The 25,661-nt window shown below is 44.5% G+C and overlaps 1 protein-coding gene across 2 annotated transcripts in view; it reads left to right on the top strand.

Annotated features, from left to right (window-relative positions):
* FAF1 (Fas associated factor 1) overlaps positions 1-24,037 on the top strand; it is a 415,784-nt gene extending 391,747 nt beyond the window's left edge. For both annotated transcript variants that reach the window (XM_020987731.2, XM_020987730.2), the window contains exon 19: positions 18,929-24,037. In XM_020987731.2, the coding sequence (XP_020843390.1) occupies positions 18,929-19,012 (84 nt within the window). In that variant the 3' untranslated portion in view covers positions 19,013-24,037. The remainder of the gene's footprint in view (positions 1-18,928) is intronic.
* The last annotated feature ends 1,624 nt before the right edge of the window (positions 24,038-25,661 follow it).

Genomic DNA, 25,661 nt, shown 5'->3' with positions numbered 1-25,661 from the left:
TCAGTTTGTGAAAACATTTCCCTTAGTAATATGTAGCCTCGCAGGTACCTTAACATGGCAGACACCCTTTGTCAGTTTGGGCTAATTGCATGGCACCTTGTCCAGCTGGGACATTTTAACCTAGACCCCATTGCCAGGCAGTACCTCCCTGGCCTTCCCTGCCTTTCCATGAAGGCCCCTCTGTTCACTACTTGACGGTGAAGGGTCAAGTCCAGCCATCAGGAAGCAATGTCTGGGCAGGTTCAAGGAGGGTTCTACCTCTCTTCCACCCAATCCAGCAGAGATGTTTCCTCTCTCCTTTTCCCCTGTCTAGGGTTGGACCCTCAGAGCACCTCGTGTATCTCACCAGATATTTCCCTAGACTCTTCTCCTATTTGAAACTTGAATCTTGGCTCCATAGGAACATGTCTCCGTGGATGATACTCTTCCTCTGAAAATAACTGGTCCTGGGCCAGAAGTTCAGAGAATACTAAATTGAAACTGGACAGGCCTTAGAGTCCATAGAGTCAAACCACCTCCTTTTGCAAGTATAAAGGCCGAGGCCCAAAGAGAGACTTTGTCCAGGGTCCCCCAGGTAGTGAGTGAGGGGCAGAGCCAGGAGTCTGAGGATCCCAATCCAGAGCCTGTTAACTGTGTGGCATCCCCCCCCCCCACATACACACACCACAGGAGCATGTGCACCCTCAGAAATCCGGAGGGTCTCTTTGTTTTACTGACAGGCAGAGTCAATAATTCAGATTCCAGTTGCTATTTTGTGAATGTTTCATGTTGTATTTTCTCCCTCTTTGAACTTTTCCTTCTCTTTTTTTAAATAAACTTTTATTGATATATTTTGTTTTTGTATTGCTTACATTTCCTGCTACCTCCCCTGTCCCAGAGAGCTATCAGACTATAAAAAGATTTTAAAAAAAAGAAAGCAGTTAAAAAAAAAGTTGGGCAGAACTACTCAACGAAAGTCCAATGTTCTGATCCTTGTCCCGTGCCTTGGGACTCCCTCCTGCACAGGGCTTTTGGGGGCCAGGCTCGTCAGTTGTTTTTATTGTTGTCCTTTGCATTTGCGGGGTTAGTCACTTGTTCTGTGGACCTGCCCATCTCACTTTCCATCAGATGGGTCTTAGAAGGCTGTCCTTGCTTCTCTGTTCATCCTATTCATCTTTCATAGGATACAATCATAAGATTTGTGTACCACAACTGTTTAGCCTTCCTCCAGTTGGTGAGTGTCTGCTTTGTTTTCAGTTCTTTGCCACCACAGTAGGGGCTGCTATGTACATTCTGAGGCGGAGGGAGCCCTTCCTTTTATCAATGACCTGGGTTGACAGTTGGAGGGTCACCAGTAAAGCTAAAGCGAGTCCATTTGTCTGCAGTTCCTCTGTCTTGCCACTGATCCAGCTTGTATCAATTGCAGCCTGTCTTCACCCTTCCTTACTGCTGAAGCAGGAAGGACAGTCTTATCTATTCTGACGGGTTTACAAGAGATAGCTAACTGGAAGAGCCTTTCTTGTTACTAGCCCCTGGCAGCAGGCCTTGTCCAATCCTAGGTACGTCATACCTAAGTCACCTCCTGCCTAAATTGAAACCTTTATGATGCCGTTTGTTCCTTTGGAGAGTCTCTGCCCCTGCAGGTGGGGCTCCCTTGCTGGTGAACTGAAGTAACCCTTGTTGGTTCCTAAATTTATGGTACTGGGCTTGGGTTATGGTTTTGGTTTGGGGACTTTGATTCTGATATTGGTTCTGGTTCTAGTTTGTGGCAGCAGTGACACAGACAATACTGTGACAGCATAGTAAATAGAATCTCTGGGTCAAAGTATATAGTCATTTTAGTCACTCTCATTTCATAATTTCAAACCCCTTTACAAAATGGTTGTACCATTCACAACTGCACCAACAATGCGCTAGTGTACCCTTCTTTCCACATCTCATACGACAATGACTGTCTTTGGTCATCTTTGCCATTTTGCTGGGCGTGAGGTGAAACCGTAAGGATGTTTTGATTTGCGTAACTCTTATTAGTGATTTGAATCATTCTTATATATAATCTGAACTTCCTCTTGAAAACTGTTTATATCATTGGGAAACAGCTTTGGGTCATATATTTCTGTTAGTTCGTATATTTTGAATAGCAGTCTAAGAAACTTGATACAAATATTTTTTTCTCAGTCAACCCCTTACTCTAAATGCTAACTTTGCTCAAAATCAAAATGATCTATTTTGTCTTTTGCATCTGCCTCTGTCCCTTGTTTGGTTAAGAATTCATTCCCTGTCCATAGCTGCAAAGGACATAGGATATACTTCTCTTCTAATTGTTTATAGTATGATCTTTAATATTCAAATCACATATCCATTTTGAATTGTGGAGTATGGCATAGGATGTCGGTCTAAACCTGATTTCTTCCAGGCTTTCAGTTTTTTCCCAGTCTCTATCAACATTGAGTTTTTTCCTAGGAAATTTATGTTTTTGTGTATTAAATGCAGAAATATTGAATTTAGGTTTTTGTTCCTTCCTTGTTTAGTCTGTTTCATTAATCTACTTTAAAAAATTTTAACCAGTACCGAATTATTTTGATGATTCTTGCCTTATGATATAATTTGCAGTATGGAAGTGCGATTTCCGTTTTAGTCAAGTTGACAAGCATTTATGAAGTGCTGACTGTGCTTTGCTAACTCCTGAGGATTCAGAGAAAGGCAGAAGCAGTTACTGTCGTCAGGGAGTGTGTCGTCTAACGGGGGAGACAACATACCAAGAGCTGTGTACATGCAAGATGTTAGCAGGGCGAGTGGGAGGCGATCTTGGAGGGATGAGAGATACCCCGTGCAAAGGCAAGGAGTCTGGAGACAAGCGTCCTGGACAAGGAACAATATGGAGGCCAGCGTCACTGCGTCATCACATAAGTGAAGGGGAAGAAAGTGTACAAAGACTGGAAAGGCAGAAATGACCAGGTTATAAAAAGGCCTTAGTAGCCAAGCAGGATTTTATAGCGGAGCGTTTTCCCCTTGATATTCTAGTTCTTCTGTTCCCCCAAATGCATTTTGTTGTTTTGTCTAACTCTGTAAAAGTATTCCTTTGGCAGTCTGGCTGGCATAGCACTAAATGTGTAGTGACTTTGGTGGCATTGTCGTTTGTATGGTATTGACGTGGCCCAGCCATGAGAGCTAGATACCTTCTTAATGTCTTTAAGGAGCACTTTGTGATTGTACCTTTGCAAATATTGAATGAGCTTTGGTAGACTGATTCCCAGGTATTGTGTGCTTGGTAGTGGTTTCAAACAGGACTTCTCTTTTTATTATTCCCTATTGGGTTTTGTTATTATTCTATAAAAAATATTGTCGATTTGGAAGGGAAGGGAGGAGGTTGTAGCCTGAAGCTTTGCTGAAGGTGTTGCCTCAATGTCTTTGTTGGTTCCTTAGGATCTTCTAAGTAAATCCTCTCTTCTTTGTCTGTCTTTGTGCCTTTGTTTTCTTTTGTCCTGTTATCATTACTGTTGTCAACTCTGAAAAATAAACTACCAAAGAGCCCACAGAGGTTATAGTGAAAAGCTTTCTTTATTCCATTGGAGGAGGGGAAACACGTACTGGAGTCTGGCCTAGGACCAAGGAGACCCAAGGAAGCAAGGCTAAGCCTTGATAGATAGAGCTGTGGCAAGGCAAAGGATCAGTCAGTGAGGTGTAGCAGCAGCAGTGAGCTCTGCTCATGGCAGGTCTTCACGATCAGAATGTGGTTCCTGCAGGGGCTTGTCCTAGCTCAGAGACCACCTAGGGCTGGTTGGAGCCAGCTCTGTGGTTTAGCTGCAGCAGACTGCATCCAGTGGGGGAGCACAAAGGACTCATTATGCCAAGCTCAGGGCACAGCTTTCTTGCTGGGCTTTAGCTCCGGAAGACAAGGTGTCTCCTAATAGTAAGAAAAGAGAGGGGTGAAGAGAGAGGTGTGGTCTTGGCATGGGGGTCCTGACACTACCGTTTCTCTACCTGTATCATATAGTGTAAGAGGAAAGGAACATCCTTGCTTTCTTCTGTATTCATTGAAAAAGCTTCTAGTTTCTCTGTTGCATTGAAATGCTGAGCTGTTGCTTTTCTTGAAGATGAAGGTAGGCTCTCAGAAAATCAACTAGAGCTTATATTAAGCTGAAATCTGCCTCCTCTCATTTTCCCCCCATGTGTTCTTGTTCTTCCTTCCGAGGCCAAGCAGAATAACTTAAATTCCTTGTCCCTGCATCAGTCCTTCAAGTTCTTGGCTACAGCATCATATCTACCCCGTCTCCTCACCCTCCCAGTCTCCTCGCACTTCTGACCTGAGTGGTTCTGTTCCTGATCCCCTACTAGGCCGTAAATTCCATGAAGGCAGGAATTGTGTCTAGTCATGTCTTTGTATGATTCCCGTCCAAAATATCCAACACAGCCCTCTTCACCACAGCAGCTGGGTGATAGGTTTTCAGATGCCTTACCATGCTGGTTCACCTCTTTTGAACACATTCTACTTTTTCCATTCTTTTGGGGGGAGGGCGAGGCAATGCTGTGAGTTTTAGCAGGTAGTCTGGTATTATAGAATTCACTCTTCTCAGCGTGGCTCTGCCGCCAGTCTGTAATTTCAGAGCCCCAGAGAGTCCCCTGGGGTATTGACAGGGTAAGTAACTGACCCTGGTCATCCAGCAGCTCGGGGTCACTGGCAGGTCTTGTGGCCTCTCTGATGTTTATCAAGTTCCTGCCATTGAGCCAGATATTCAATACTGAATCAGCAGAAGATATGTTCCTAGTGTGTGGAGGGGTCTTTCGGGAATATCAAAAAAAGACTAACGAGAACAACGGTAGTGATAGTGGTTGTCATTTGTATCGTGTTACCTCATCTGACCTCAGGGCATCCCTGTGCAGTCAGTGCCATTATTGCCCAGGAGGACACTGAGGCCCAGGGCCCCCCACCAGACCCAAACTCCACTCTTCCTGACTCCAGGTCCTCTCGTACAGTGGCACTGCCTAGCCATCAGGATAAGACCCAAGGTTCAGATTCAGCCTCTGAACGTACTGGCCAGGTAGCCTTGAAGATGCTGTTTGCCTCCTGAGCCTGAGTGTCCCCTGTGGGAGATGAGGACAGTAACGAGCAGGACCTTCCTCTCAGGGCTGCTGTGAGGAGCCACCAGCAAGTCCTCTGCAGTCTCTTTGTGAAGTGGGGAGGAGATGCCAGAGAAGTGAATTCAAGCCAGGCCCTCACGGAACTCTGGTGGCGATGTCTAAGAGGGAAGCTGTTACCAAGCCAGGGGAGCCAGGCAGGTTTCCTGGGGATTTTGGACTTGGGCTTTCACAGAGGGCTAAACCTGGGAAGGCTCTGGAGAAGAGGTACTGAGACATCTCTGTTTCCTCATGGTAGAGATGTGGTGAGCTCCTCAGACGAATACATTGCATTGTCACACGGGCTCATGTCATATGTTTTTGCCTAATTGTTTCTCTTTGTCTCTAGGCAGGAGCAGTATCAGGGAAATGATGGTTTCACTCAGCTTGATCCCCCAAAGCTTCAGTCCATTTATTCCCCTTCCTTTCCTAGGTCAGTATGCCAGTGTGGTCGGTGGAGGTGTTTGCCAAGCCTTTTCCCAAGTCAGCTAAACCTGTCTGACCATTTACTTGTATAAAAGGGAAGAAAAGTGAAATAAAACTAGAAAGTAGAGGAGATTGGGGAGGACTGAGAATGCCAGGCCGCAGAGCATGAAGATAAAGGGGTAGGGGTTCACCGATGGGGGCGTCTCTTAACCCTCTAAAAGCCATGAGATAAGAGGAGGGAGAGGTTCAAGAAGACTTCCTGAAGCAGATGGCATTCGACTGAACCTTGAAAGATGGCGAGTTGGGATCATTTTCACATCCAGTGAAAGAACAAATGGTGTAAGCAAAGGAACAGAGATGAAGAACACAGGAGGGATTCTGTCTAGCTTGACAATGTGAGGAAAGGCTGTAGGCTCAGAACCTGAAGGCGTCCCCCAAGTGTGGCCTGAGAGCAGCAAGATTGAGGGCTGGAAGGAGCCCAGAGATCAGCTAGTCTGACACTCCTCCCCCACTTTTATTGACAAAGAAACTGAAATGCAGACAAAGCACACAGGTCAAGATCCAAGATCACACAGGCAGCTGGTACAGAGCTGGGCTTTAAGCCCTGCCAAGATGTGCACCATTAGGGGTCAGACCTTGGGCCTCACTCGTCTCTGTCTACCACCAGCAGAGCTAAGTGCAGAACCCTGAACAGCATGGAAAGGGGAATGGATCCACCTGACTTTCAGAAGACCCTGGTTCACATCCCAGCTCACCTCTACCACTGGTAGCCTTGGGCAAGTCTCAGCCTCAGTTTCCTCCACAGTAAAATGGGGATACTGATAGCTGCAGCAGTACTTGCCTTAGAGTGGTTGTGAATATCAAATGAAATCATGTCTAAGAAATGTTTGCAGACTTCGGAGTGCCTTAAGAATGCCAATTCATTATGAGGTGATCAGGAAGTGTTGGCTGAACCGTTGTCTTCCCCTTGCCAGCACAGCCAACGTCAGCCTGGCTGGGCCAGCCTCATCCAGCAGAGTGAAGGTGGAGCTGGTAACAGTTCACTTGCAGATTCATGTCTCAAATAACCTTCAGTGAAAACTCAAGTGCTTATCACTTTATGAAAAGCCCCTGCCAGCCGGGCCTCCAGGGAAGGAGCCGTGTTTGCAGTGAATCAACACCAAAGCAGAGGCGTCAGTGACGGTACAGAGGAAGCTTTTCAGAGACCAATTCACCAGCTCTCGTGGCCAAGAGGGACCTGTCTCCAGAGGCCTCTGGAGGAAACTGAGGCCCAGAGAAAAGAAAGGACTTGTCAGAGATTGTGCAGCAAGGCAGAGAGTTCTGGGGCTGGCTTCCAGGCCTCCTGAGTCCAAGCCCCTGCTCCCTCAATCCCTCCTCCTGCTTCCAAGATGCTAAGCCAGAGCATGTCTGTCCTGGCTCACCTCTCACCTCTGACTGGGTAACCGTGCTGAGCCCCCTGCTTCCTCATCTTTAAAGCAGGAGTTGTAGGGCCTGCCTCACACAGTTGTGACCAGGCTCCCACAGGACCTCATCTGCAGAGCGCTTTGGACATTTTAAAGCGTTCTCTGTGCTTCCAGTGCTGCTGTTATTGTCCCTCAGTACGGGGGTGGGGGGGGCACAGTGAGGTAGAAATAGCTCTGGGACCACCGCGACATGGCTTTGCCACAGACTCACCTCGGCCGAGGGGTCTGCCCTCTCCTGGCCTCAGTTTCCTCCCTTAGAGCAGGTTGAACCACTCACCGGTCATCACACATTTCTGCCCTGTGCCTGGTAGCCTTCTGTTGACAGACCACAAATAACCAAGTTGGCAAGGTTGGAGTTCTGGCATGTTAATTAGGAACAATGGTGAAAGCAGATGAGCAGAAAATGCCAAGGAGCTAAAACAAAACAGCAACAGCTTTATTTGTTGACAGAAGCAGGAGCCATATTGTCGGGTAATTGGCGAAGGGTGTAAACATTTGCAGAAGGGGCTGCCCCCCGTGAATTAGAAAGCAGAAGGTGGGGGGGGCTGGCAGAGAGGGTGAAAACAGATACCCCGATCAGCTGCAGGGCCTGCTGCTGACTTCCACCTCCCAAGAAGAAGGAATTGTTGGTTGGGACATCCTTTTGGGCTCACAATCGCCCGTCAGCCAGGGAGTTTGAAGAAGAATGTGTCTTCTCTGTGGGCACCCCTCTTCCCATCCCCCACTTTGAGCTCAGCCAGTTTCCATCTGGATACAGTGTGGAGGATAGTGTGCATTAACCCAGGCCCTCCCTGACAAAGACAGTGGTGCCAACACACTTCTGCTGTGCCATGCCCAGGTTGGCCCACGGGGAGTGGAGTGTGGATTTGAGAAGCAGGCATACCTAATTAGTTACAGGCTTGAGCAGATTCAAGAGTAGCTTTCTAGGGGGCAGTCTCACTTTCTACCCAAGAGCTATGGTGATCTCAGGGCACCTTCCGGAGGTGCTTTATCAGCAAGGCCTCCCAGCCACCCATCCCTTGGGGCTGACTTCTTGTTCCTTGAGCAGGTTTTTGTGTGGATCCTCCGATGGGACCATGATTTGTTCTGTGCAGGGTCTCCCTCTGCCACTGCAAATAATAGAATCCCAGCATCTTTGAGTTAGGAGGGACGTCAGAGACAGCCAGCGCAACCTGTGCCCGTGCCTGGACAGGAATTCCTCTGCCACGTGCCCTTAAACAATTGGGCTTTTGGCTGTCAAAACTCCAAGCATCCTATGCTTGACACTGAGGAACTCACTGCCTCCCAAGGCGGCTTGTGCCATAATTAGGCATTTCTAATTGTTGTTAGTTCTTCCTTGTAATCAGCCAAAACTGCCGCTATGATGTCCATCTGCTGGACCTAGTTTTATTTCTGAGGCCAAAAACAACAAGTCTGATCTCACTCCCGTGTGAAAGTTCTTCACGTTTGAGTGTACTTGTCATGTTCCCCCTCTGTCTCCTCTAGGCTGAATATCCCCATTGTTTCGGCTGATCCTTTTATGCCATGGTGTCCATTCTTCTTAGAGGTCTCTCTGCTCTGGGCATGCCCCAGTTTGTCAATGTCTCTTGTAAAATATGGCACACAGAACTAAATATAATAGTCCAGATGTGGTCAAAATGATCGAATAAATTAGTAAGTGAATGAATGAACGAAAAAGCATTTATTAAGCAGTTATTATGAGTCAGGCACTGTGCCAAGCACAGAGTATGTATGTACAAATGTGAGATGGTCTCTGCCTTCAAAGAACTTGAGTTCTAATTGGGGAACTTATATTCTAATTCATATACCTGGAGTGTTGGCCAAGGAAAGGAGGGTCTGAGATGGTGAGTTGATCCATGGTACAGTCACTTGACACTCCCTATCCAAGAACAAAGGGGCTTTTCTAGTATTGATTTGATCGTTGATCTGAGGGAGAGAGGGCAGGTAGAAATCTGCCGTTGAGGGAAGAATGGCAGGGGCATATATGGTTCAGTGGTGTGTGAAGCATGGTCTCGACTGGTACGCTGGGGTTGGCTAGGTATGGTAGTCTGATTGTGTTAGCCCTTGCTTTCTCACAAATCAAGGCAGTTTGGCCCAGTGCAGGAGTGCCAGTGCTGAGCAGAATAAGTCCCCCAAGGAATGACAGCATTTTTTTTTCTGGTGGTCCAGTTAGGAAGTGCTCTTCCAGGTGGGGAGAAGTGAGGCACCAGCAGCACAGGTGGCCGGAGTGGAGAGCTGGAAGGGCTACAAAGAGGACACCAGGACTGTTACCTCCCTTATTCTGGACAGTATCAAACTACAGCCTAATTTTGGCTACGATGTCACACAACACAGTGAGTTCTCTAAAAACCCCAGGTCTTTTTCATATCTGCTATTATCTAGCCACAACTTCGTTATCCTGCACATATGCAGTAGTTTTTTAAAATTCAGCCTTGTGGAATTTATTTTTATCCCTATTAAATTTCATCCTCAGGAGGACTTCTATTTAAGAAAACAGCATGAAAAGTTATAAAGTCAAGCTCTTCCACATATACTCCAGCAAAGGTAAAAAAATAGTGCCAGACCAAATAATGATGAAGAAATCCAAAGAGAAACCATAGTAAGCCCTTCAAACAGTCCAGGAATGCACCAAAATAAAACAAACAACAACAACAAAAAAAAACAGAAGTTAGTTCGAACTAAGTGCAGGTAAAAAAAAAAACAAAACAGAAGTTGCCTGCACTCAAATCAGAGACGGTCCAGCTGAAGGCTGCAGCTTTCTGTCCTACAGATAAGGAAGCCTGAAATGAGTAAATGGGAAACTCCCAGGAGGCTAGAAACTCACAGCACTGTGACCATGACACCCCAGAAGCGAGTGGGCTTGAAAGCCCAAAGTAAGTGGTCAGGAAAGCCTCTTAGGGTCGCGAAACTCTCCGTGTTCTAAGTAGTCGTAATGAAGAGATGAGGACAAGTGAAGACCGAAGCAGGCCACGCTGACCACAAGACAATACATGGTAAGTCAGCCTGAGCTGTTCCAGAGGGTCTTGAGGACATCAGTGCTCTGAATCAGATCACGAGAGCCTATGACCTGCCAGCATTCTCAACTAAAGCACACCAGGAAAGATAGAAATCAGTGGCAGAAGCCCAGGTAAAAGAAGTCACAATCAAACAGGCCCTGATCGTCCATGAAAGCACGTGAGAGGGGACAGAGCCTGAACGTGGCTCAGGGTAGTGAATCAGGAAGTGAAGCTGGAGATCTAAGCAGAAAACACCAAACTCCAAAGAAATATTATATGTCAAGAGATGATCAAGAGGTACACCCGAGAGAAAAGAGTAACTCCACAGCAGCTTACAAGTGAGGTGGAAAATAACTTGGTTGGCCCCAAGGATTATAAGAGTACCTAGAAGAAATGAAGCAAGATATTTAAGAAAAGAAGAGATCTGAAGGAAGGAATTAGAAAGAGAATAAACAGTTTAGGACAGAAAGTGGAAAACCTTACCCAGACAGAGTCCTTGAACATTAGAATAGAGCAATTAGATTTTAATAACTCAATGAAACAACAGAAAATGTTGTAATAAAATTAAAGGATTGGAAAAATTGAAGAAAATATAAGATGTTATGTACTATAAAAGCAACTGACCTAGGGAAAAAGTTGAGGACAGAGTTTTTAAGAACCTTCAAACTCCATGAAAGCTGACCAATTTCCTCCCCCTCCCCCCACCCAAGAAAAATAAATTACAGATACCATATTCTGAGATCTCATGAGTGAAAACTACCTAGATCTATAAGAACCAGAGAGGAAAGAGTGAAAATAGAAATGATCTATTAATCACTTGCTGAAAGAAATTACAAAATTAAAAACTCCCATGAATGTCATGACCAACATCTGAAGCTTTCAGGTCAAAGAAAAAACAATTCAGCCATCCAAGAACCAAGAAACCACAGTCAAGGATCACACAAGACTTGGCAGCTACTGCAGTAAAAGCCAGGAAATCTCACAGTGCAGTATTCCACAGGACAAAAGATGAAGAATTACCGTGATAGCCCTCAAAGACTTCCTATATGGGGGTAATTAGACCCTGACTGGAATAGAAGACTTTGAAGCATTCTTGATCAAAAGTCCATAGCTCAATAGATACTTTAAAATGAAAACACAAGAGCCAAAAGAAACCTTAAAAAGTAGATACATTTGAACAAACAGAAGGGAATAAATTATGATGAAGAAATAGGGTCTCTTGACAGTGTTGCTTCAGAACTGGAGAAAAAAAAAAGACAATCAGTGCCTATAGGTAATTTTGTTCTGTTTTGATGGCCTTAAGAGGGGAAAGGAAATAAAGAGATAAAGAAATATACTAGGGAAGAAATGAGGAATAAGGGTGGATAGTAGAATTTATTAATCACAATTGGGATGCATGAGAAGAATATATAAACTTGGAAGAAAAGGGGAAGACAGAGGGCATCACATGAGCCTTGCTTTTATCTGAACCAGACAAAGGATTGTATGCACATACGTAGGATTTAGTATAGACATATATTAAATTCAGTAGAGAAACAAGCAGGGATAGGGGGAAAGTCAGATCTTTTAAATGAGGGAGACTGAAGTTGGAGAAGAAAAAGTCACAAGAAAAAGGGGAAGGGGAGGAAAGAGAAAGGAAAAGGCATTTTTATGTAGCACCTGCTGTGTGCTAGAGCCTGTGCGAAGCACTTTCACAGCCATCTCACATGATCTCAAAATAACTCCTCAAGGTAGATGCTAATATTCCCATTTAGAACTGAGGGAACTGAGACAAACAGGTTAAGTGACTTGCCCAAGATCACAGAGCTTGTAAGTATCTGAAGCCAGATTTGAATGCAGATCTTCCTGACTCCAGGCTCAGCACTCTTCCCACTGCTTTACCTCACAAGACTGATTTCAACTTTGGAGGGTGGATTGGAAAGTAGGAATTTAAAAGGACAACCAATGATCATGATTTGGGCGAGGTGGAGCAGTGGTGTTCAAGCAAAGACATTCAGTTGTAAATCACTAGTACTGATCACATTACCTTTTACTGCCTTCTTATTTTTTGTGACAAGGAAGGAGGTTGCAAAGAGAGGGAAAAGCATAAGACATGACAGAGGGAAGTCACAATTAACAGACATAACTGTGAGTGTAAGTGGTATAAACTCACCCAGGAAACAGAAGAGAATAAGAGTGGATTAGAAGGCAGAATCAAACAATATGCTGCTTACAAGAAATATCTTTGAAAATAAAAATTTGCATAGAATAAAAATTAGATTCTGGAGCTACAGTACAAGGTATCATGGGCAATGAAATATCAGTACTTAATAAATATACATCACATGGCACTGTTTCTAATTACTTAAAGGAAAAGTTCATTAACTTCAGGAAAAGTAGACAGCAAAACCAAAACTGTGGGAACTTCAATCCTTTCAGACCTAGCGAAATCTGACCAAAAAATGTAAACAAAAAAGAAGGTAAGGACGGCAATGAAATTTTTTAATGTTAGACATGCTGAATCTCTGGTGATAACTGAATGGGAATAGAAGGAAGCATACATATTTATCTACTGGTATGGCCCCTTTACAAAAATTGATTGAATACTAGGGCATAGAAATTTCATTAAAAAGTACAGAAAAGCATAAATGTTTAACACATTGTTTACTTGCCATAGTGCAATAAAAATAATGATAGTAAAAACACTAAATATGTTGTCTAGAGATAGACAATTTCATCAAAGAAAATGGTGGCAATGAGACAACATACTAAAACTTTTGAGATACAGTCTGCAGTCTTTGAACACTTTCATCAATCAAAGAGAGAAACAACAGATGTATGAATTGAATATGCAACAATAACAAAAAATAAAAAACTAGAAAAGCAAGCAACCCCCTAAAGTCCCACCAGAATATAAATTCTGAAGATTAAAGGAGAGATTAACAAAATTGAATAAAAACATTAAATTATTAAATATCAGTAGGAACTTTAAAAAACTAATATAACCTATTAATCTTACTTAAAGAGGGGGAAATAATTGCCAATATTTAAAATTAGAAGAAAAAAATAATTCATAAAGAATAAAGGAAATTATAAGAAACTATTTTGCCCAATTATGGATGAATATGTAAAAAAAAAAATATATATATATATATATATATATATGATATCAACATTAACAGAATAGTAGCTAATTTAAATAAACTACCCTCAGAAAAGAAAGTAGCAGGAAATAAAGAGAATTCCGGGGGGGGGGGAACCAGGATGAAATGGATTTTAAAATTAAATTCCATCAAACATTCTAATATTAAATAAGCTATTTACCGAAATAGGAAAGAAGGGACCATAACCAAATCCCTTCTATGATACAAAGAAGATCTTAATGCTGAAGCCAGAAGAGACAAGACAGAAGGAGTGTTATAGCCCAGTGTCCTGAGTGAGCATCAGCACCGACAGTTTTGGATAAACTCTTAGCCAATCGTCTATAGAAACATGTTAAAGAGATCATGCGCTATGGCCGCGTTGAATTGAAGTGCCCAGCAACTTCCGTATTATGAAAATTATAAAAAAAATTAATAAAAACAAGTCACATGATGACATCAGTAAATATAATCTTTCTCTTTACTCTTTCTTGATGACCTCATCAGCTCGCATGAGTTAAACTATCGTCTCTATGCTGATGACTCCCAGATCTATAAACAAAATAACGGTTTGAGCAAAAGAACAAACATTTATTAATTACCCGCTACATGCCAGGCACTGTGCTAAGTACTTTACAAATATTATCTTATGTGATCCTCACAACAGCCCTGGGAGGTAGCTGTGTTGTTATCTCCATTTTGTAATGGAGGAAATTGAGGCAGACAAATTAAATGACTTGGCCAGGGTCACACAGCTGCCTAATGGTAATAGCTAACATTTACATAGGGCTTAAAGGTTTTCCAAGTGCTTTATATATGTTGTCTGAATTGATCTTTACAATTACCACATGGGGGGAGGGACACTATTATTATTATTTCCATTTTATAAATGAGGAGGCTGGGGGTCAGAGAGATTAAGTGACTTACTTGCTCACATTCATACGACTGCTACTGGTCTGGGGCAGGATTTGAACTCAGGTCTTTCTGACTCCAAGTCCAGCACTCTATCTACTGCACCACTCAGCCACTCAGTCCCTTTTCTTTTTATTTAGTTTAGCTTCAGTCCTTCATTACCATTTCCCTCTTGAACATTTTGAACTGGTTGTTCCTGAGACATCCCAAAGTCAGCATGTCCAAAATAGACCTCATTGTCCTTCCCCTAAAAACCTGCTCCTCTCCAAAAACTTCCCTCTTTCTGTTGAAGGCACCACGCTACGTCTAGCTTGCCAGTTTTGCAGTAATTCCCCACTCTCCTTCCCCTCACCTAGCTAGTCAGTTGCTAAATCCTGCCATTTCTACCTCTGCCCTTCTTTCACATCCAGCGCATCTCTGTGTTAACACAGGTGACAACTAACCTCATCACTTCTCAGCTAGATTATTATAACAGCTCTGTAATTGGTCTCCAACCTCAAGCCTCTCCTTCCTCAAGTCCACAAACTGTTGACAGAATGATTTTCTTTAAGCACAGATCTGACCGTGTTCTTATTCTACTCAATAAACTGCTTCCCATTGACTCTAGAATCAAATTTAACCTCCTTTGTTTAATTTTTTAAAATGACCCAATGCTATCTGTCTAGCCTCACTGCACTAATACTAGAAAGTAAGATTTTGTGGAGTTAGTGGAGTTTTTTTAAGCCATATTGGAAAAAAAAAAAGGAGTGTCAAATGGCTTAGAGTAATGGAATGATGATAACAAACAACAGGAGAAGAGGCAGAACTGCTTTCTTGTTTTCTTGTTTGTTTTCTCTGCAAAGGAGAATAACTTTATACTGAAACAAACATTATGCTTTATACATAAGAAAAGTGACTAACAAAGGGTTAGTACCCAAGATAAGTAAGCGATAAGTGAGAGAGCACCTAGCTGTCTCCCGGTCCAAATGAACCATATGCACAGGTCATAAAACCGCTGAAGATGGGATTGCTCAGCCATTCTCAATGGTATTTGAAAGAGGAGGCCTAGTTTCCAGAAAAAGGTTGTGATCTTCCCACTCTTCTCTGCCTGAATGTGACCTCACCTCAAGTGTTGGATTCAGTGATGGGCACTGTTTCTACACAAAAAAGAACAGAAGGAAGTGCAGAGGGAGACATAGGCAAAACAGAACCACTTTAAAAGTGACATGTTGAATTCATTATATACACTTTTCAAAAATACAAACTATATGCAATAGAGATTCATGGTTTTATATACAATCATCATCTTTTTATATTCTTAGTATATGGAAATGTTCATATTTATTGGTGTTTGTCAAGTTCAGAATAACAAAAATAAAAAAGAAACTTAATCTTTGTTTCATGGTTTGGAGGAGAAACTGACAGTTTTCCAAAGGTGAGATCTTTGAAAAATGAAAAGCAATTTGGCACAGTATTGGAATAACTGAATCACATTGGTAGTCTCAATGAAAGGAGATGACAAGAAGTTGCCTCCGAATGGAGGATAGTTTATAGGTTTTCTTTGTAAAAGTGAATAAAGGATCTGGTCAGTTTCACCGTGTACCCAAAGTCACCAAGAAACATTTCACTAGTCATTTCTTCTTGCAGACTCATGATGAATGTGTTTGTGGTTTATTAATTATAAAAAATGCATTTGATTCAGTGGACCGAAATGCAGCCTTAAAGTCTCATCTCCGCCAAGGATTCTCTCACAGATATGTTAAGATAATACAATATTCTTGACAAATCAATCTACAAAGATCATTTTGTTCATTAACCCTCTGATTACTGAAATTAATGATAACAGAAAGCAGCAGGGTTTGCTTGCCAAAAATGTTCACCACTGATGTGGAGGATGTCCTGTACAAGTTCTAATGAGAAAGGAATTTCCTCCACTCGGTGCAATTCCCCTTGAGCCCTCATTTGCAAATGATACTTGTGCTGATTGAGTTCAGCTCCAGATCATTCCTCCTCAATTAGATCCATTGGATCAATAGTGTCCATTTTCTAAACTATGACCTTGAGTTGAGTTTATCCATCAGTATATGTGTCTCCCAAACAAACACTGCATTATTTGGGCCCATAATTTAATAGAAGAAAGAGGATAAGCTGGAGTATATTTGGGAAATTATATAGTACTTTCAGTATTCCCAAACTGCTCATTGATTCAAAAACTCATCTTTTTTTTTCTAAGTGAAAATATCCTTCCAGTGATGCTCTGTGGATCTCAGAGCACCATAGTCTTTAAAGACCCCAAGTTGCAAAAGATCAGGAGACAGTGGAGAGATGAGTGATGGCCGCAGCACGATTCTGATGATAACTTGTGTGCTAGGAGTAGTGTCTGGGATATCATGGAGGAAGTGTGTACCTAGAGAAGTAGGCAGGCCTGGCCTATCACCCTAAAGCAGAAGGGTGGCTCCAGAAGGACCCAGAATACCACATGACTCATAGGAGAACACTTACTAAACACCAGCTTGTGCCAGGCCCTGTGCTAGGCTTGGGGATACAGATAGGAGCACAAAGACAGTCCCTGCCCTCAGAGCCAAAAAGCCAGGGGGAAGGAGGAGATACCAAAGCAAGAATGTGGTGTGAAAGTACAGAAAGTCAGAAGCGGAGCCAGGAGGGCAATGAAGGTTGACTGGCCAGAGCCCTGTCCCTGTGAGGAGTTCACCAATGGAAGAAGAGATGAGACCGTCCCAGGAGAAGAAGCCATGGGTGCCTTGTGATCTCCTCTGATAGAAGAAGTACCCGGAGAAATAAGATGTCATCTTCTGTACAGCATCAAGTGCATTGAGGAAACTCCATCTTATTGAATTTGAGCCATCATTGTCACATAGCTGTGGATCCTGACTCGTGGCATCCGACGTGTTAGCTGTCCCTCCCAGCTTCCTTTCGTCTGCAGAGTTGATGAGTAAGCTGTTTATACTTGCCTCCAAATCACTGATAAAAGCATTGAACAGATGATAACCTCTTCCCATTTTATCAGCCTATGAAAGTCTTGTCCATGTCTTTGTATTAATCCTTCAGTGACGGGCCACCCAGCAGCCAAAAGCTTTCCTCTGACTTCTTTTGGGTCTCACAGATCCCAGGGAAATACCCAGGATTATGATCTCGTCCTCTGTTTTGCTGCATGACCAACCCAACACCACTTGCATTCTACAGCCCTTTAAAAAGTGGGACCGATGGGAACTCTGAAGCAATGAGATCATTTGGTACCCAAGAGCAAGTGTTATCATTAGTCTCTTGGTTTTCTCTTAAATAGATCCCCTCATCGTAAGTCTCTTCCCTCTCCCCATTACCCAGTCCTGCTTATCCTGGCAGTAGAGGTAGCATGGTGTGGTCAACAAGGAAATGGCCTTGGAGTCAAGAAGACCTGGTTCAAGTTCCACATCGCTATGACTCTGGACAAAGCAGTTGATCTCTTAGTGCTCTAGACAACTGTCTGACTACGAGCTGCAGAGGGGTCAACATGCATTAGTTGTGGGGGGTTCCTCTAGACCAGTGAGAGCGCAGATCCTGTCCTTACTCCAGTATACCAAGCCCATTATGCCAGGCCTCTGCTCAGAAACCTTCATGTCCTCATCCACAGGAGAAAGTCCAAACTCCTTGGTCTGGCATTTTGGACTCTCTATGACCGGATCCCACACTGTTATTCAGCCTTATTGGCCATGACTGTTCCGCACATACTTTATGCAAAAGTTGTTTGCCCTCTTGACACTGACAGTCTGTAGGTGAAGACAACACAGACATGGTTAACTGTGATACACAAAAACAATTCGCAAGTTCATTAGAGAGGTCTGAAGTGTTCTGTGAGGTCTGAGTGAAAAGATGGCTTAAAGGGCAGCTGGAAATTCGGTGGAGAGAGGGCATGGAGGGCATGGCTTCCCAAGGAGAGGCGTTCAGAGAGGCCAGCATAAGGAAGGTCCAGGGGCTGGGGAGCAGCGGAGGGGGCAGAATGAGACAAGGCTGCAGCTCTGGTGGCTCCAAACTGAGGAGGTTCCTGAACACCAGGCCAGATATCTTGGACAGGATGTTACCCAACAGCCAGAGGAGCTAAGGTGGCCCCGTGCTACTTTAATGGAAACAGAGATGCTGTGGGAGAGATGGGTTCAGCAGTGTGGAGCAGATGGTTCTTGATATAGTCCTAGCCCCATGCAGGAGAAGGGAATGGCTGGCCCAGGGGATGCAGACAGCTGAGCACCTGTCAGGGATCTACACTCCAGGCTAGGCAGTGGTCACACCCAGTGTCACATGTGAGCATGGGTAGTAGACCAAACCCACTGTGGGTCTGCCAAGGCTGAGTGCAGTATTTAGCAGGTGACCTTGGTCTGGGCCTGGGGCATTGGGAAGACCTTTGTCATCAATATGAGTTTCTGTATTTCCCCGGGTGGGGGGAGAGGTGGGATGTGTCGTCTCCTTCAGATCAAGGGGGAGGGCCTTGGGGGAGGACACTCTGGGGAGCTCTGGGTTTTGGTGGGGAGAGTTGAGCCAGCCAGGGCAGGAGGACAGAATTCCCATGGGGGAAATACTGTATTGATGAGACTTGCTCTGCAGACCCAGCTGTTAGACGGCCCCAGGAGGAACCTTGCCAGGGGGTACCTAGCCATGCCTGTAAGGATGGTACTGCACACGCATCATGTAAAAGGGCCAGGAAGTGCTACTTTGGTACCGCACAGATTCAAACCCTGGCTTTGTCCCCTCACAGCTGAGTGACACATCCTGTGCCACCCATTTGCCCTCTCTGAGCCTCCATTTCCTCCTCTGTAAAGCAGAGATAGCAGCTTTTACCTCACAGGGAGGTAAGGGTGCAGAAGAGTACATTATAAGTCTGTAAGTGTGATAGAAATGTCAACTTGTGTTCTGTCACCCTCTTAACATGGGCTTTCTCTCATTTCAGGTCACCCAGCTGGATCCCAACAAGTCATTACTGGAGGTAAAGCTATTTCCTCAAGAAACCCTTTTCCTGGAAGCAAAAGAGTAACAGGAAGGTGACCATCAGACTGGCCGTTCCTTGCCAGAATCGCGGCCCCAAGTCAAGAGAAATGCTTCTCTTCTCCAAACCGCCCTACCCTTTCACCCAACTCCACTCAGTGTCTCACATCTCTGCCTCTTGCAAGAATCTTGGAGAGAATAATAAACGTAGCTACGTAAAGTTTCCCATCCATGAGTATATGTTTTCAGCCCTGGCTGCACAAGCAGAGGAGAATGTTCTACCATGAACACTGTCCCAGCCCCGCCTCTGCAGCATTTGTCCTAGGATTAATGCACCATTCCCATGTGAGTGATTGTTAGTAGAATTCTGATGCTTCTGACCCTCCCCTGCCCCTGGCCAGACCCCATGAAGTCTCCGATGAGGCCATCTTCCCTCTTGCCATGTAGGATGCTGTATCTGACACGCCTCATCGAGCCAGGCCTCTAACCGAACCCTGCCTAACCCGTGCGCCTGACTTCATCTCCAGGTCTGAATTCTGACTTTGTCACTTCAGTTAAGGAGGCAAGAGAGAACAGTACCCACCCACCTCCACCAGAGATCTCCATGGGATGTTCTGTTCTCAGCCTCAGAGATGAAACAGTGTTGTAGATGAAGGCACTGGACTTCCCTCAGGCCTTTTTCTGACTTCCTTGATGAGGTGTAAGGTTTTGTTTGAAGAATAGAGTTTGAGATATATGCAAGATATTTATTTTCCAGCTCCGCTTTGGACCCTGCTCCTGATTCAGTGTAGAAAGTATCTTCCATTATGTTGCAGTGTGTGAACCTGCCACAATTGTGCATGATGTGAATATTTAAGTACTCTGAGAAGGCAGCCTGTGCCCATCCCCCTAGCACCTGCCAATCCAGGAGGCGTCTGGGGTTGGACCTCCTGAATACAAGGCGCAAGCCTTCGGTGTGCTCACCATGGATGGACGTGGTTGTCCCAGCCTCCCTTCCCCCTCCCCTCATTTTTATTTTCTTCCTTCACTTCACCACCCATCTGAACCTGCTTGCTTCTGGGTTCAGATGTACTTTGTTTGTGTCACCAGCAAACGGCGTGCACACACAGCCTTAGTGTACACACAGTGTGACAAGGAAGTCTTGACTTCATTCCACTCGACATTTGAGTATCAGTCAAACAGTGGATTCCCACTTGCAAGTAAAAGAAGTTGGTCCTGGCATCTGAAATGCATTGCTTCTGATACCTGGCATAAGCAAAATGTCTCCTCTTCTTTACCTGAATCAGCTCAGCTCAGAAGACACTCATTGTTTGAACCTGCGGACAAACAGTTCTGACGTATTTTATTTAATCAGCAGGCTTAAGGGGTTAGTGAATTGAATGCACTCTCTAAGCATCTACTGTGAGTCCAACTTTTTCTTAATCCCGGAATACCTTTCCACACCTGTTTTTATGTAACTCATGATAGTCAAGGTCCTGATTTGAATATTCTCAACTCCAAAGAAAACTGTCCACCTTTAGGCTGCCGCTGCCTGTCCAGGCCTCACCTGGATCTTTATTTGTAACCCCAAACACAAGCAGTCATTGAAGTCTGGGTCTTCGCCCTCAGCCACCGAGGCACGTGTTGGCAGAGACAAGACATGAGTCTTTCTTGCAGGCCTCCAAAGAGGTTTCTCACCTGGGACCCACCTTTCACAGCCCCCCTGCTCTGGCCACGTAGATAGAGAAACCACACCCCACTGCCAGCTGAAAACCTGGCCAGAAGAAGGGCAGTTGCAATACAAACAGGGACCTGAAGCATTTCGCTGCTGACCCTTCTCCTGCCTGCCTAGACCAAGGGTTTTCCACTTCCAAAAGACACAAGGTGACTGGCTTACAATGTAGAACATAGCATTATTCTCTTCTGCCCTTCAGCTCGAGAGGTCTGTCCACCATCACCTGGTTGGTGGGGCCAGTCTGCCCCTTCTCATTTGGACTGACACATTGGGTACTCCTCTCCCTCCGTCGGCTGCAGTGTGGCTCCAGCGTGGATCTCAGCTTCCCTGCTTCTGTCAGTTCCCTTGTGTTCACAGCATATCCTTAATGCGATCACTGCTTTTGTATTAGAGTGTAAAGAGTTGTTGTCCATGCCTGGGACCTCCTAGCAGAGTTTTCATTCTGTCCGTTGACCCTTGGAAGGTGGAATGTTTCTGGAAGCTTCTGGCTTGCAGCATTGCTGTGCTAAGTCACCGTTAGATATGATGTAAAACCCCAACATTTCATCATCTGTATTGTATTTATCCACACTTGCAGTTGAATGAGGGCGTTTTTTTTTATGGAACTATGTTTTTTAATGTAGCAGAATGGGACTTTGGTGTTCCTAAATTGTACCTTTTCGGTGACATTAGAAACATAAAATAAATTTGCAGTTACACTGAAGTCGCAACTAAAATGTGCTTTACCTACTACGCCTAAACCGTGGTGCGATTCCTCCCGTCCTGGCGGGGCACCAGGCAAGTAACGTCTGCAAGAATACAGGAGTTCTCCCCAAAGCACAGTTTTTAGTCATTCATTGTTTGAGCAAGATGTTGATTATGCACATAATACCCAGCATAGGAATATAGAGACAAAAGTGAAGCAATCCCGGCCCTCCAGGATCTTACACTCTATTGAGGGAAACAGACGGGTACACAGAAAAGTAAATGCAGAATAGATGTGAAATAGTGTGGTGGGGAGAGAATGAGGAAAGGCCCATGTAAAGGATTGCATTGAAGCCAAACCTCAAAGGAAGCTGGGGCTTAGCTAGGGGGTGCAGCGGATAGACCACCAGTCCTGGAGTGAGGAAGACCCAGATTCACATCCAGCCTCAGACGCTTCCTAGCTGTGTGCCTCTGGGTAGGTCAGTTCACCCCATTTTGCCTCAATTTATCCATTTGTAAAATGGGGATAATAATAGCACCTACCTCCCAGGATCAAAAGAAGTAACAATTGTAGCACTTAGCACAGTACCTGGCACATAGTAAGCCCCAGCTGAATGTTAGCTGTCATTATTATCAAGGCAGAAATAAGAGACCACATGATGAGAGCTCTTGCTCTTTCTATCAGCTGAGTGTCCCAGGTCCCACCCACACCTCCTCACTGACCAAAGAGGGGGACAGCGTGCACATTCCTGAACTTGGTATCCAGTGTTGCCTTCAAGTTGTGAATAAGAGACGCATGGCTGGGGGCCAGGAACAGGACCATGATAGCTGGCTTCAAGCATTGGCATGGTTGCCATCCAAATGTGACTTTTTCTGCTTGGGCAGGTTTCAGTTTGATTTTAGGAAAAATACCCCAACAATGAGAACTGCCCACAACTGGAATGGACTGCCTCAGGAAGTAGTGAGCCCTCTTCACACGAAGGTGGGGTGGCCACTTACCTCAGATATGAGCTGAATTAAAGGATCTCTGAGGACCCTCCGAACTCTAAAATCACTGTTATGTAATCTTACATTTCTTCAAGCAATTCACCTGGTTACATATACGTAAAATGACAATTTACCTGGAGAGGGAGGCCTTCCTGCTTTCCACATTATTTCAGAAGGCACCTCAGAAGCTCACATAGGGGTGGATCAGTCTTGGGGTCATGCCAAGGCCTAATACTGCTATGTAGCATTTGAGAGCACTGCCATCCATCAACCAAAAAGGTATTTCCCTCTTTTAACTCCTCTACTCATCCGCCAGATGTGTTAAGATGATCATGCCCCCCTCAGAGCAGATTCTGGGGTACAGCTAGCCTCCATTCTCCCCAACCAGCAATTTGGAATCTTCTAAGAAATAGACAGTAGAGTGATTGGTTGACTGAACCCCCCAAAATAAGCACAGTTTTGCTTTATGGAGAAGGAGAGATTTAATGAAAACCAGCAAGTTTCTGGCCTTAGGATGGAAACAAGCCCAGGAAAAATGTGCAAATCATCAACAATTTCTATAAATTGAGAGTATAATTATTAACAATAGCCTTAAAGATGCAAGACCCACAAGCATTCCTATAATAGGATGGAGATTGATTACCACTCCTGGAACCAGTTGGGACTACCTTGATACTAAGCTGTACGTGCCTCTTAGCTCCAAGCAGAAACCGAGCCACTTGCTCTTTCAAAAAAAAAACAAGTTTCATTGATTTCAATCAATAAACATTTATTAAGCATCTATTATATGCCAGGCATTGTACTAAGCTCAGGGATCCAAAAAAAGACAAAAGACAGTCCCTGCTCTCAAGGAGCGCCCCATCTAAGGGAAGGGATAACTATATACAAATTCTGTACAGGATAAATTGGAAATATCGACAAACAGAAGGCACTAGAATATGGGGGGATTGGGAGAGGCTTCCTGTAGAAGGTGGAATTTTAGCTGCTTCTTAACAGACCCCAGGACGTGGAGAAAGAGCATTCCAAGTGCTGGGGAGAGCCAGTGAGAATGGGAGTCAGTGAGAGTCAGGAAATTCGGTGTCTTGTTCAAAGAAGATCAAAAAGGACACTTTCACTGGCTCCTAGAGTAGGTGCAGGGAATAAGGTGGAAGAAGATGGGGAGGGCAAGTTCTGGAGGATTTTGAACGCCTGTCCGAGGATTTTACATTTGATCTTGAAAGTGAGAGTGAGCCACTGTAATTTACATTACAAACATTTACAGACTACTCCCACTCCTTAAGAGAGTGTCTTGTAACAAAACAATTAAGTAAAGCTAATAATACAGTGACTTCATCTGAAAGTGCAGACAACATTCAGCGCCCACACACACATTTCTCTGTTTTTTTTTTTATTAACAAATTTATTTTCTCTCCTACTCCCCCTCCCCACTGGAAAAAGAAAAAACGAATTCTTTGTAACAAATATGAATAGTCGAGCAAAACAAATTCCCTCAATGGCTGTACACAAAAATACACACATGTCTCATTCTACACCCTAATTCTGTCACATCTCTGTAATGGATAGCATGTTTCATCCTCCGTCCTCTGGAATCATGAACAGTCATTGTATCGATCATAGTTCTTATAACTTTTAAAGTTGTTTGTTTTCACAGTGATGTTATTATATAAATCGTTCTCTTGGCTCTGCTCATTTCATTCTTCATCTGTTTTTAAAAGTCCTCGAAATGGTTCATTTTTATAATATTGATATTGTAGTATGAATTGTTCTTCAGCCCACTAGTGAGGACCCTCAGAGATTTTGCAAAGGAGCATTATTGCTCTGCCTACTAAGGAAGGGCCAGAAGCAGCACCCTCTGAAGGTTTTCGAGTCTTTGAAAGACCTTCTAATTCCAGTCTAATTAAGTCATATCATTATCTTCCTCTGAGTCATTCTCCAGACGTGTACCCCGGCTACTCTGAAGGTTGGGGATGATGCCACACTTCTACATTCTAAGAGTTTGGCCAGATCTGAAGGCCAGGGGAGCCGTCACCCCTCTTTCCAAAGAACATCAATTTTAAATGGAGGCCCAACACTATTAACAGAAAGCCCCCTTCCCCAATCCAGTGGCGCCGTGTGTTGCTGCATCCTTTTTCCAGGACCTGTTACTCTGGCTGAACCTTAGTGAGGAAAGGCTGCATTATGGCGAGCCCACAGCTGGAAGGTTGAGGTCACGCTGCGTGAAGACTAAAGGAATGGATGAGGGCTGCCAAGCCTGGAGAGGAGACCCTGAGGAGACAGGAGAGCTGCCTTCAAGTATTTGAAGGGGTAATCACGTGGAAGCGATGAAATGTGCTCAGTTTGGCCCCAGAGGGCAAAACCAGTTGAGGCGAGTGGCAGATTTCTGGTTGGCGCCAGGAAGAATTTCCTGAGAAAGAGAATTTTCCAATCGTGGAACAGGTGACTTTGGAAGGTAGGAAATTTCCTCCCTTTCCTGCCTTCCAACCTTCCCCCTTGAGGTTTTCAAGCAAAGGATGGTCAACCCCACATAGTGGGGATATTGTGAGGGGAATCTTATTCGGGAATAGTTTGGGCAAGAAGATGGTTCTTGCTCCTTCCAAGATTCTGTGTCCCTTGATAATTGTCACGCCATGGGTGGCACAGCAGACAGGGTCCTGACTGACCATGAGGCCACCAGGCAGCACTTGTCTGAACCATCCCCTAATTTGGCTAGCCTGGGTGGAGAGGGAGCCATTAAAAGGATGCAGAGCAGATGGGCACTCTGCGCACAAAATGCTTAGTTTGAGCTTTGTCCATCAAATCCCCAGGGAGTGACCCTGTAGTGTTCTTCATCCCTGGATCCCAGAAGCTCACAGAGACCTCAGTGGCATCTAGCCCAACCCAGACCTGAACAAGGACCTGCTCCACACAGCAGGTGGTTAACAAGCCTTTGCTCAAAGAAAGACCTCCAGCAATAGGGGAGTCACTTCCTTCTGAAGCAGCCAACTCCACCATGGGACAGCTCTCCTGGTCGTGTGTTTTTGGAATCCAAATCTCTCACTCTGTAACTTCCAGTCCCAAGGCCTAGGAGTTCCAGTGCTCACCCCAGGTAGCAGGTGAAAAAGGAAAAGAGCTTGAGGTCTCAGTCTCCCATTCGGTCCCCTGCCCAGGGCACTGTCCTTGCCTTTGTCCTGGCCCATTGGGGTACCTAAAACATTCTAAGGCCGTAGACTGCAAGAGCTGAGGAGGACTTTACTTTAACAACAGTTTACTTCTCTAAGGCTTTAATGTTTACAAAGCACTTTCTTCACAACCACCTGTGTAAGTATTTCTACCC

Source organism: Phascolarctos cinereus, unplaced genomic scaffold (assembly GCF_003287225.1).
Source record: "Phascolarctos cinereus isolate Bilbo 61053 unplaced genomic scaffold, phaCin_HiC Scaffold_5;HRSCAF=322, whole genome shotgun sequence".
Taxonomy (NCBI): domain Eukaryota; kingdom Metazoa; phylum Chordata; class Mammalia; order Diprotodontia; family Phascolarctidae; genus Phascolarctos; species Phascolarctos cinereus.
Note: the sequence above shows the minus strand (reverse complement) of the source record. Positions and strands in the feature narration are given on the sequence as shown.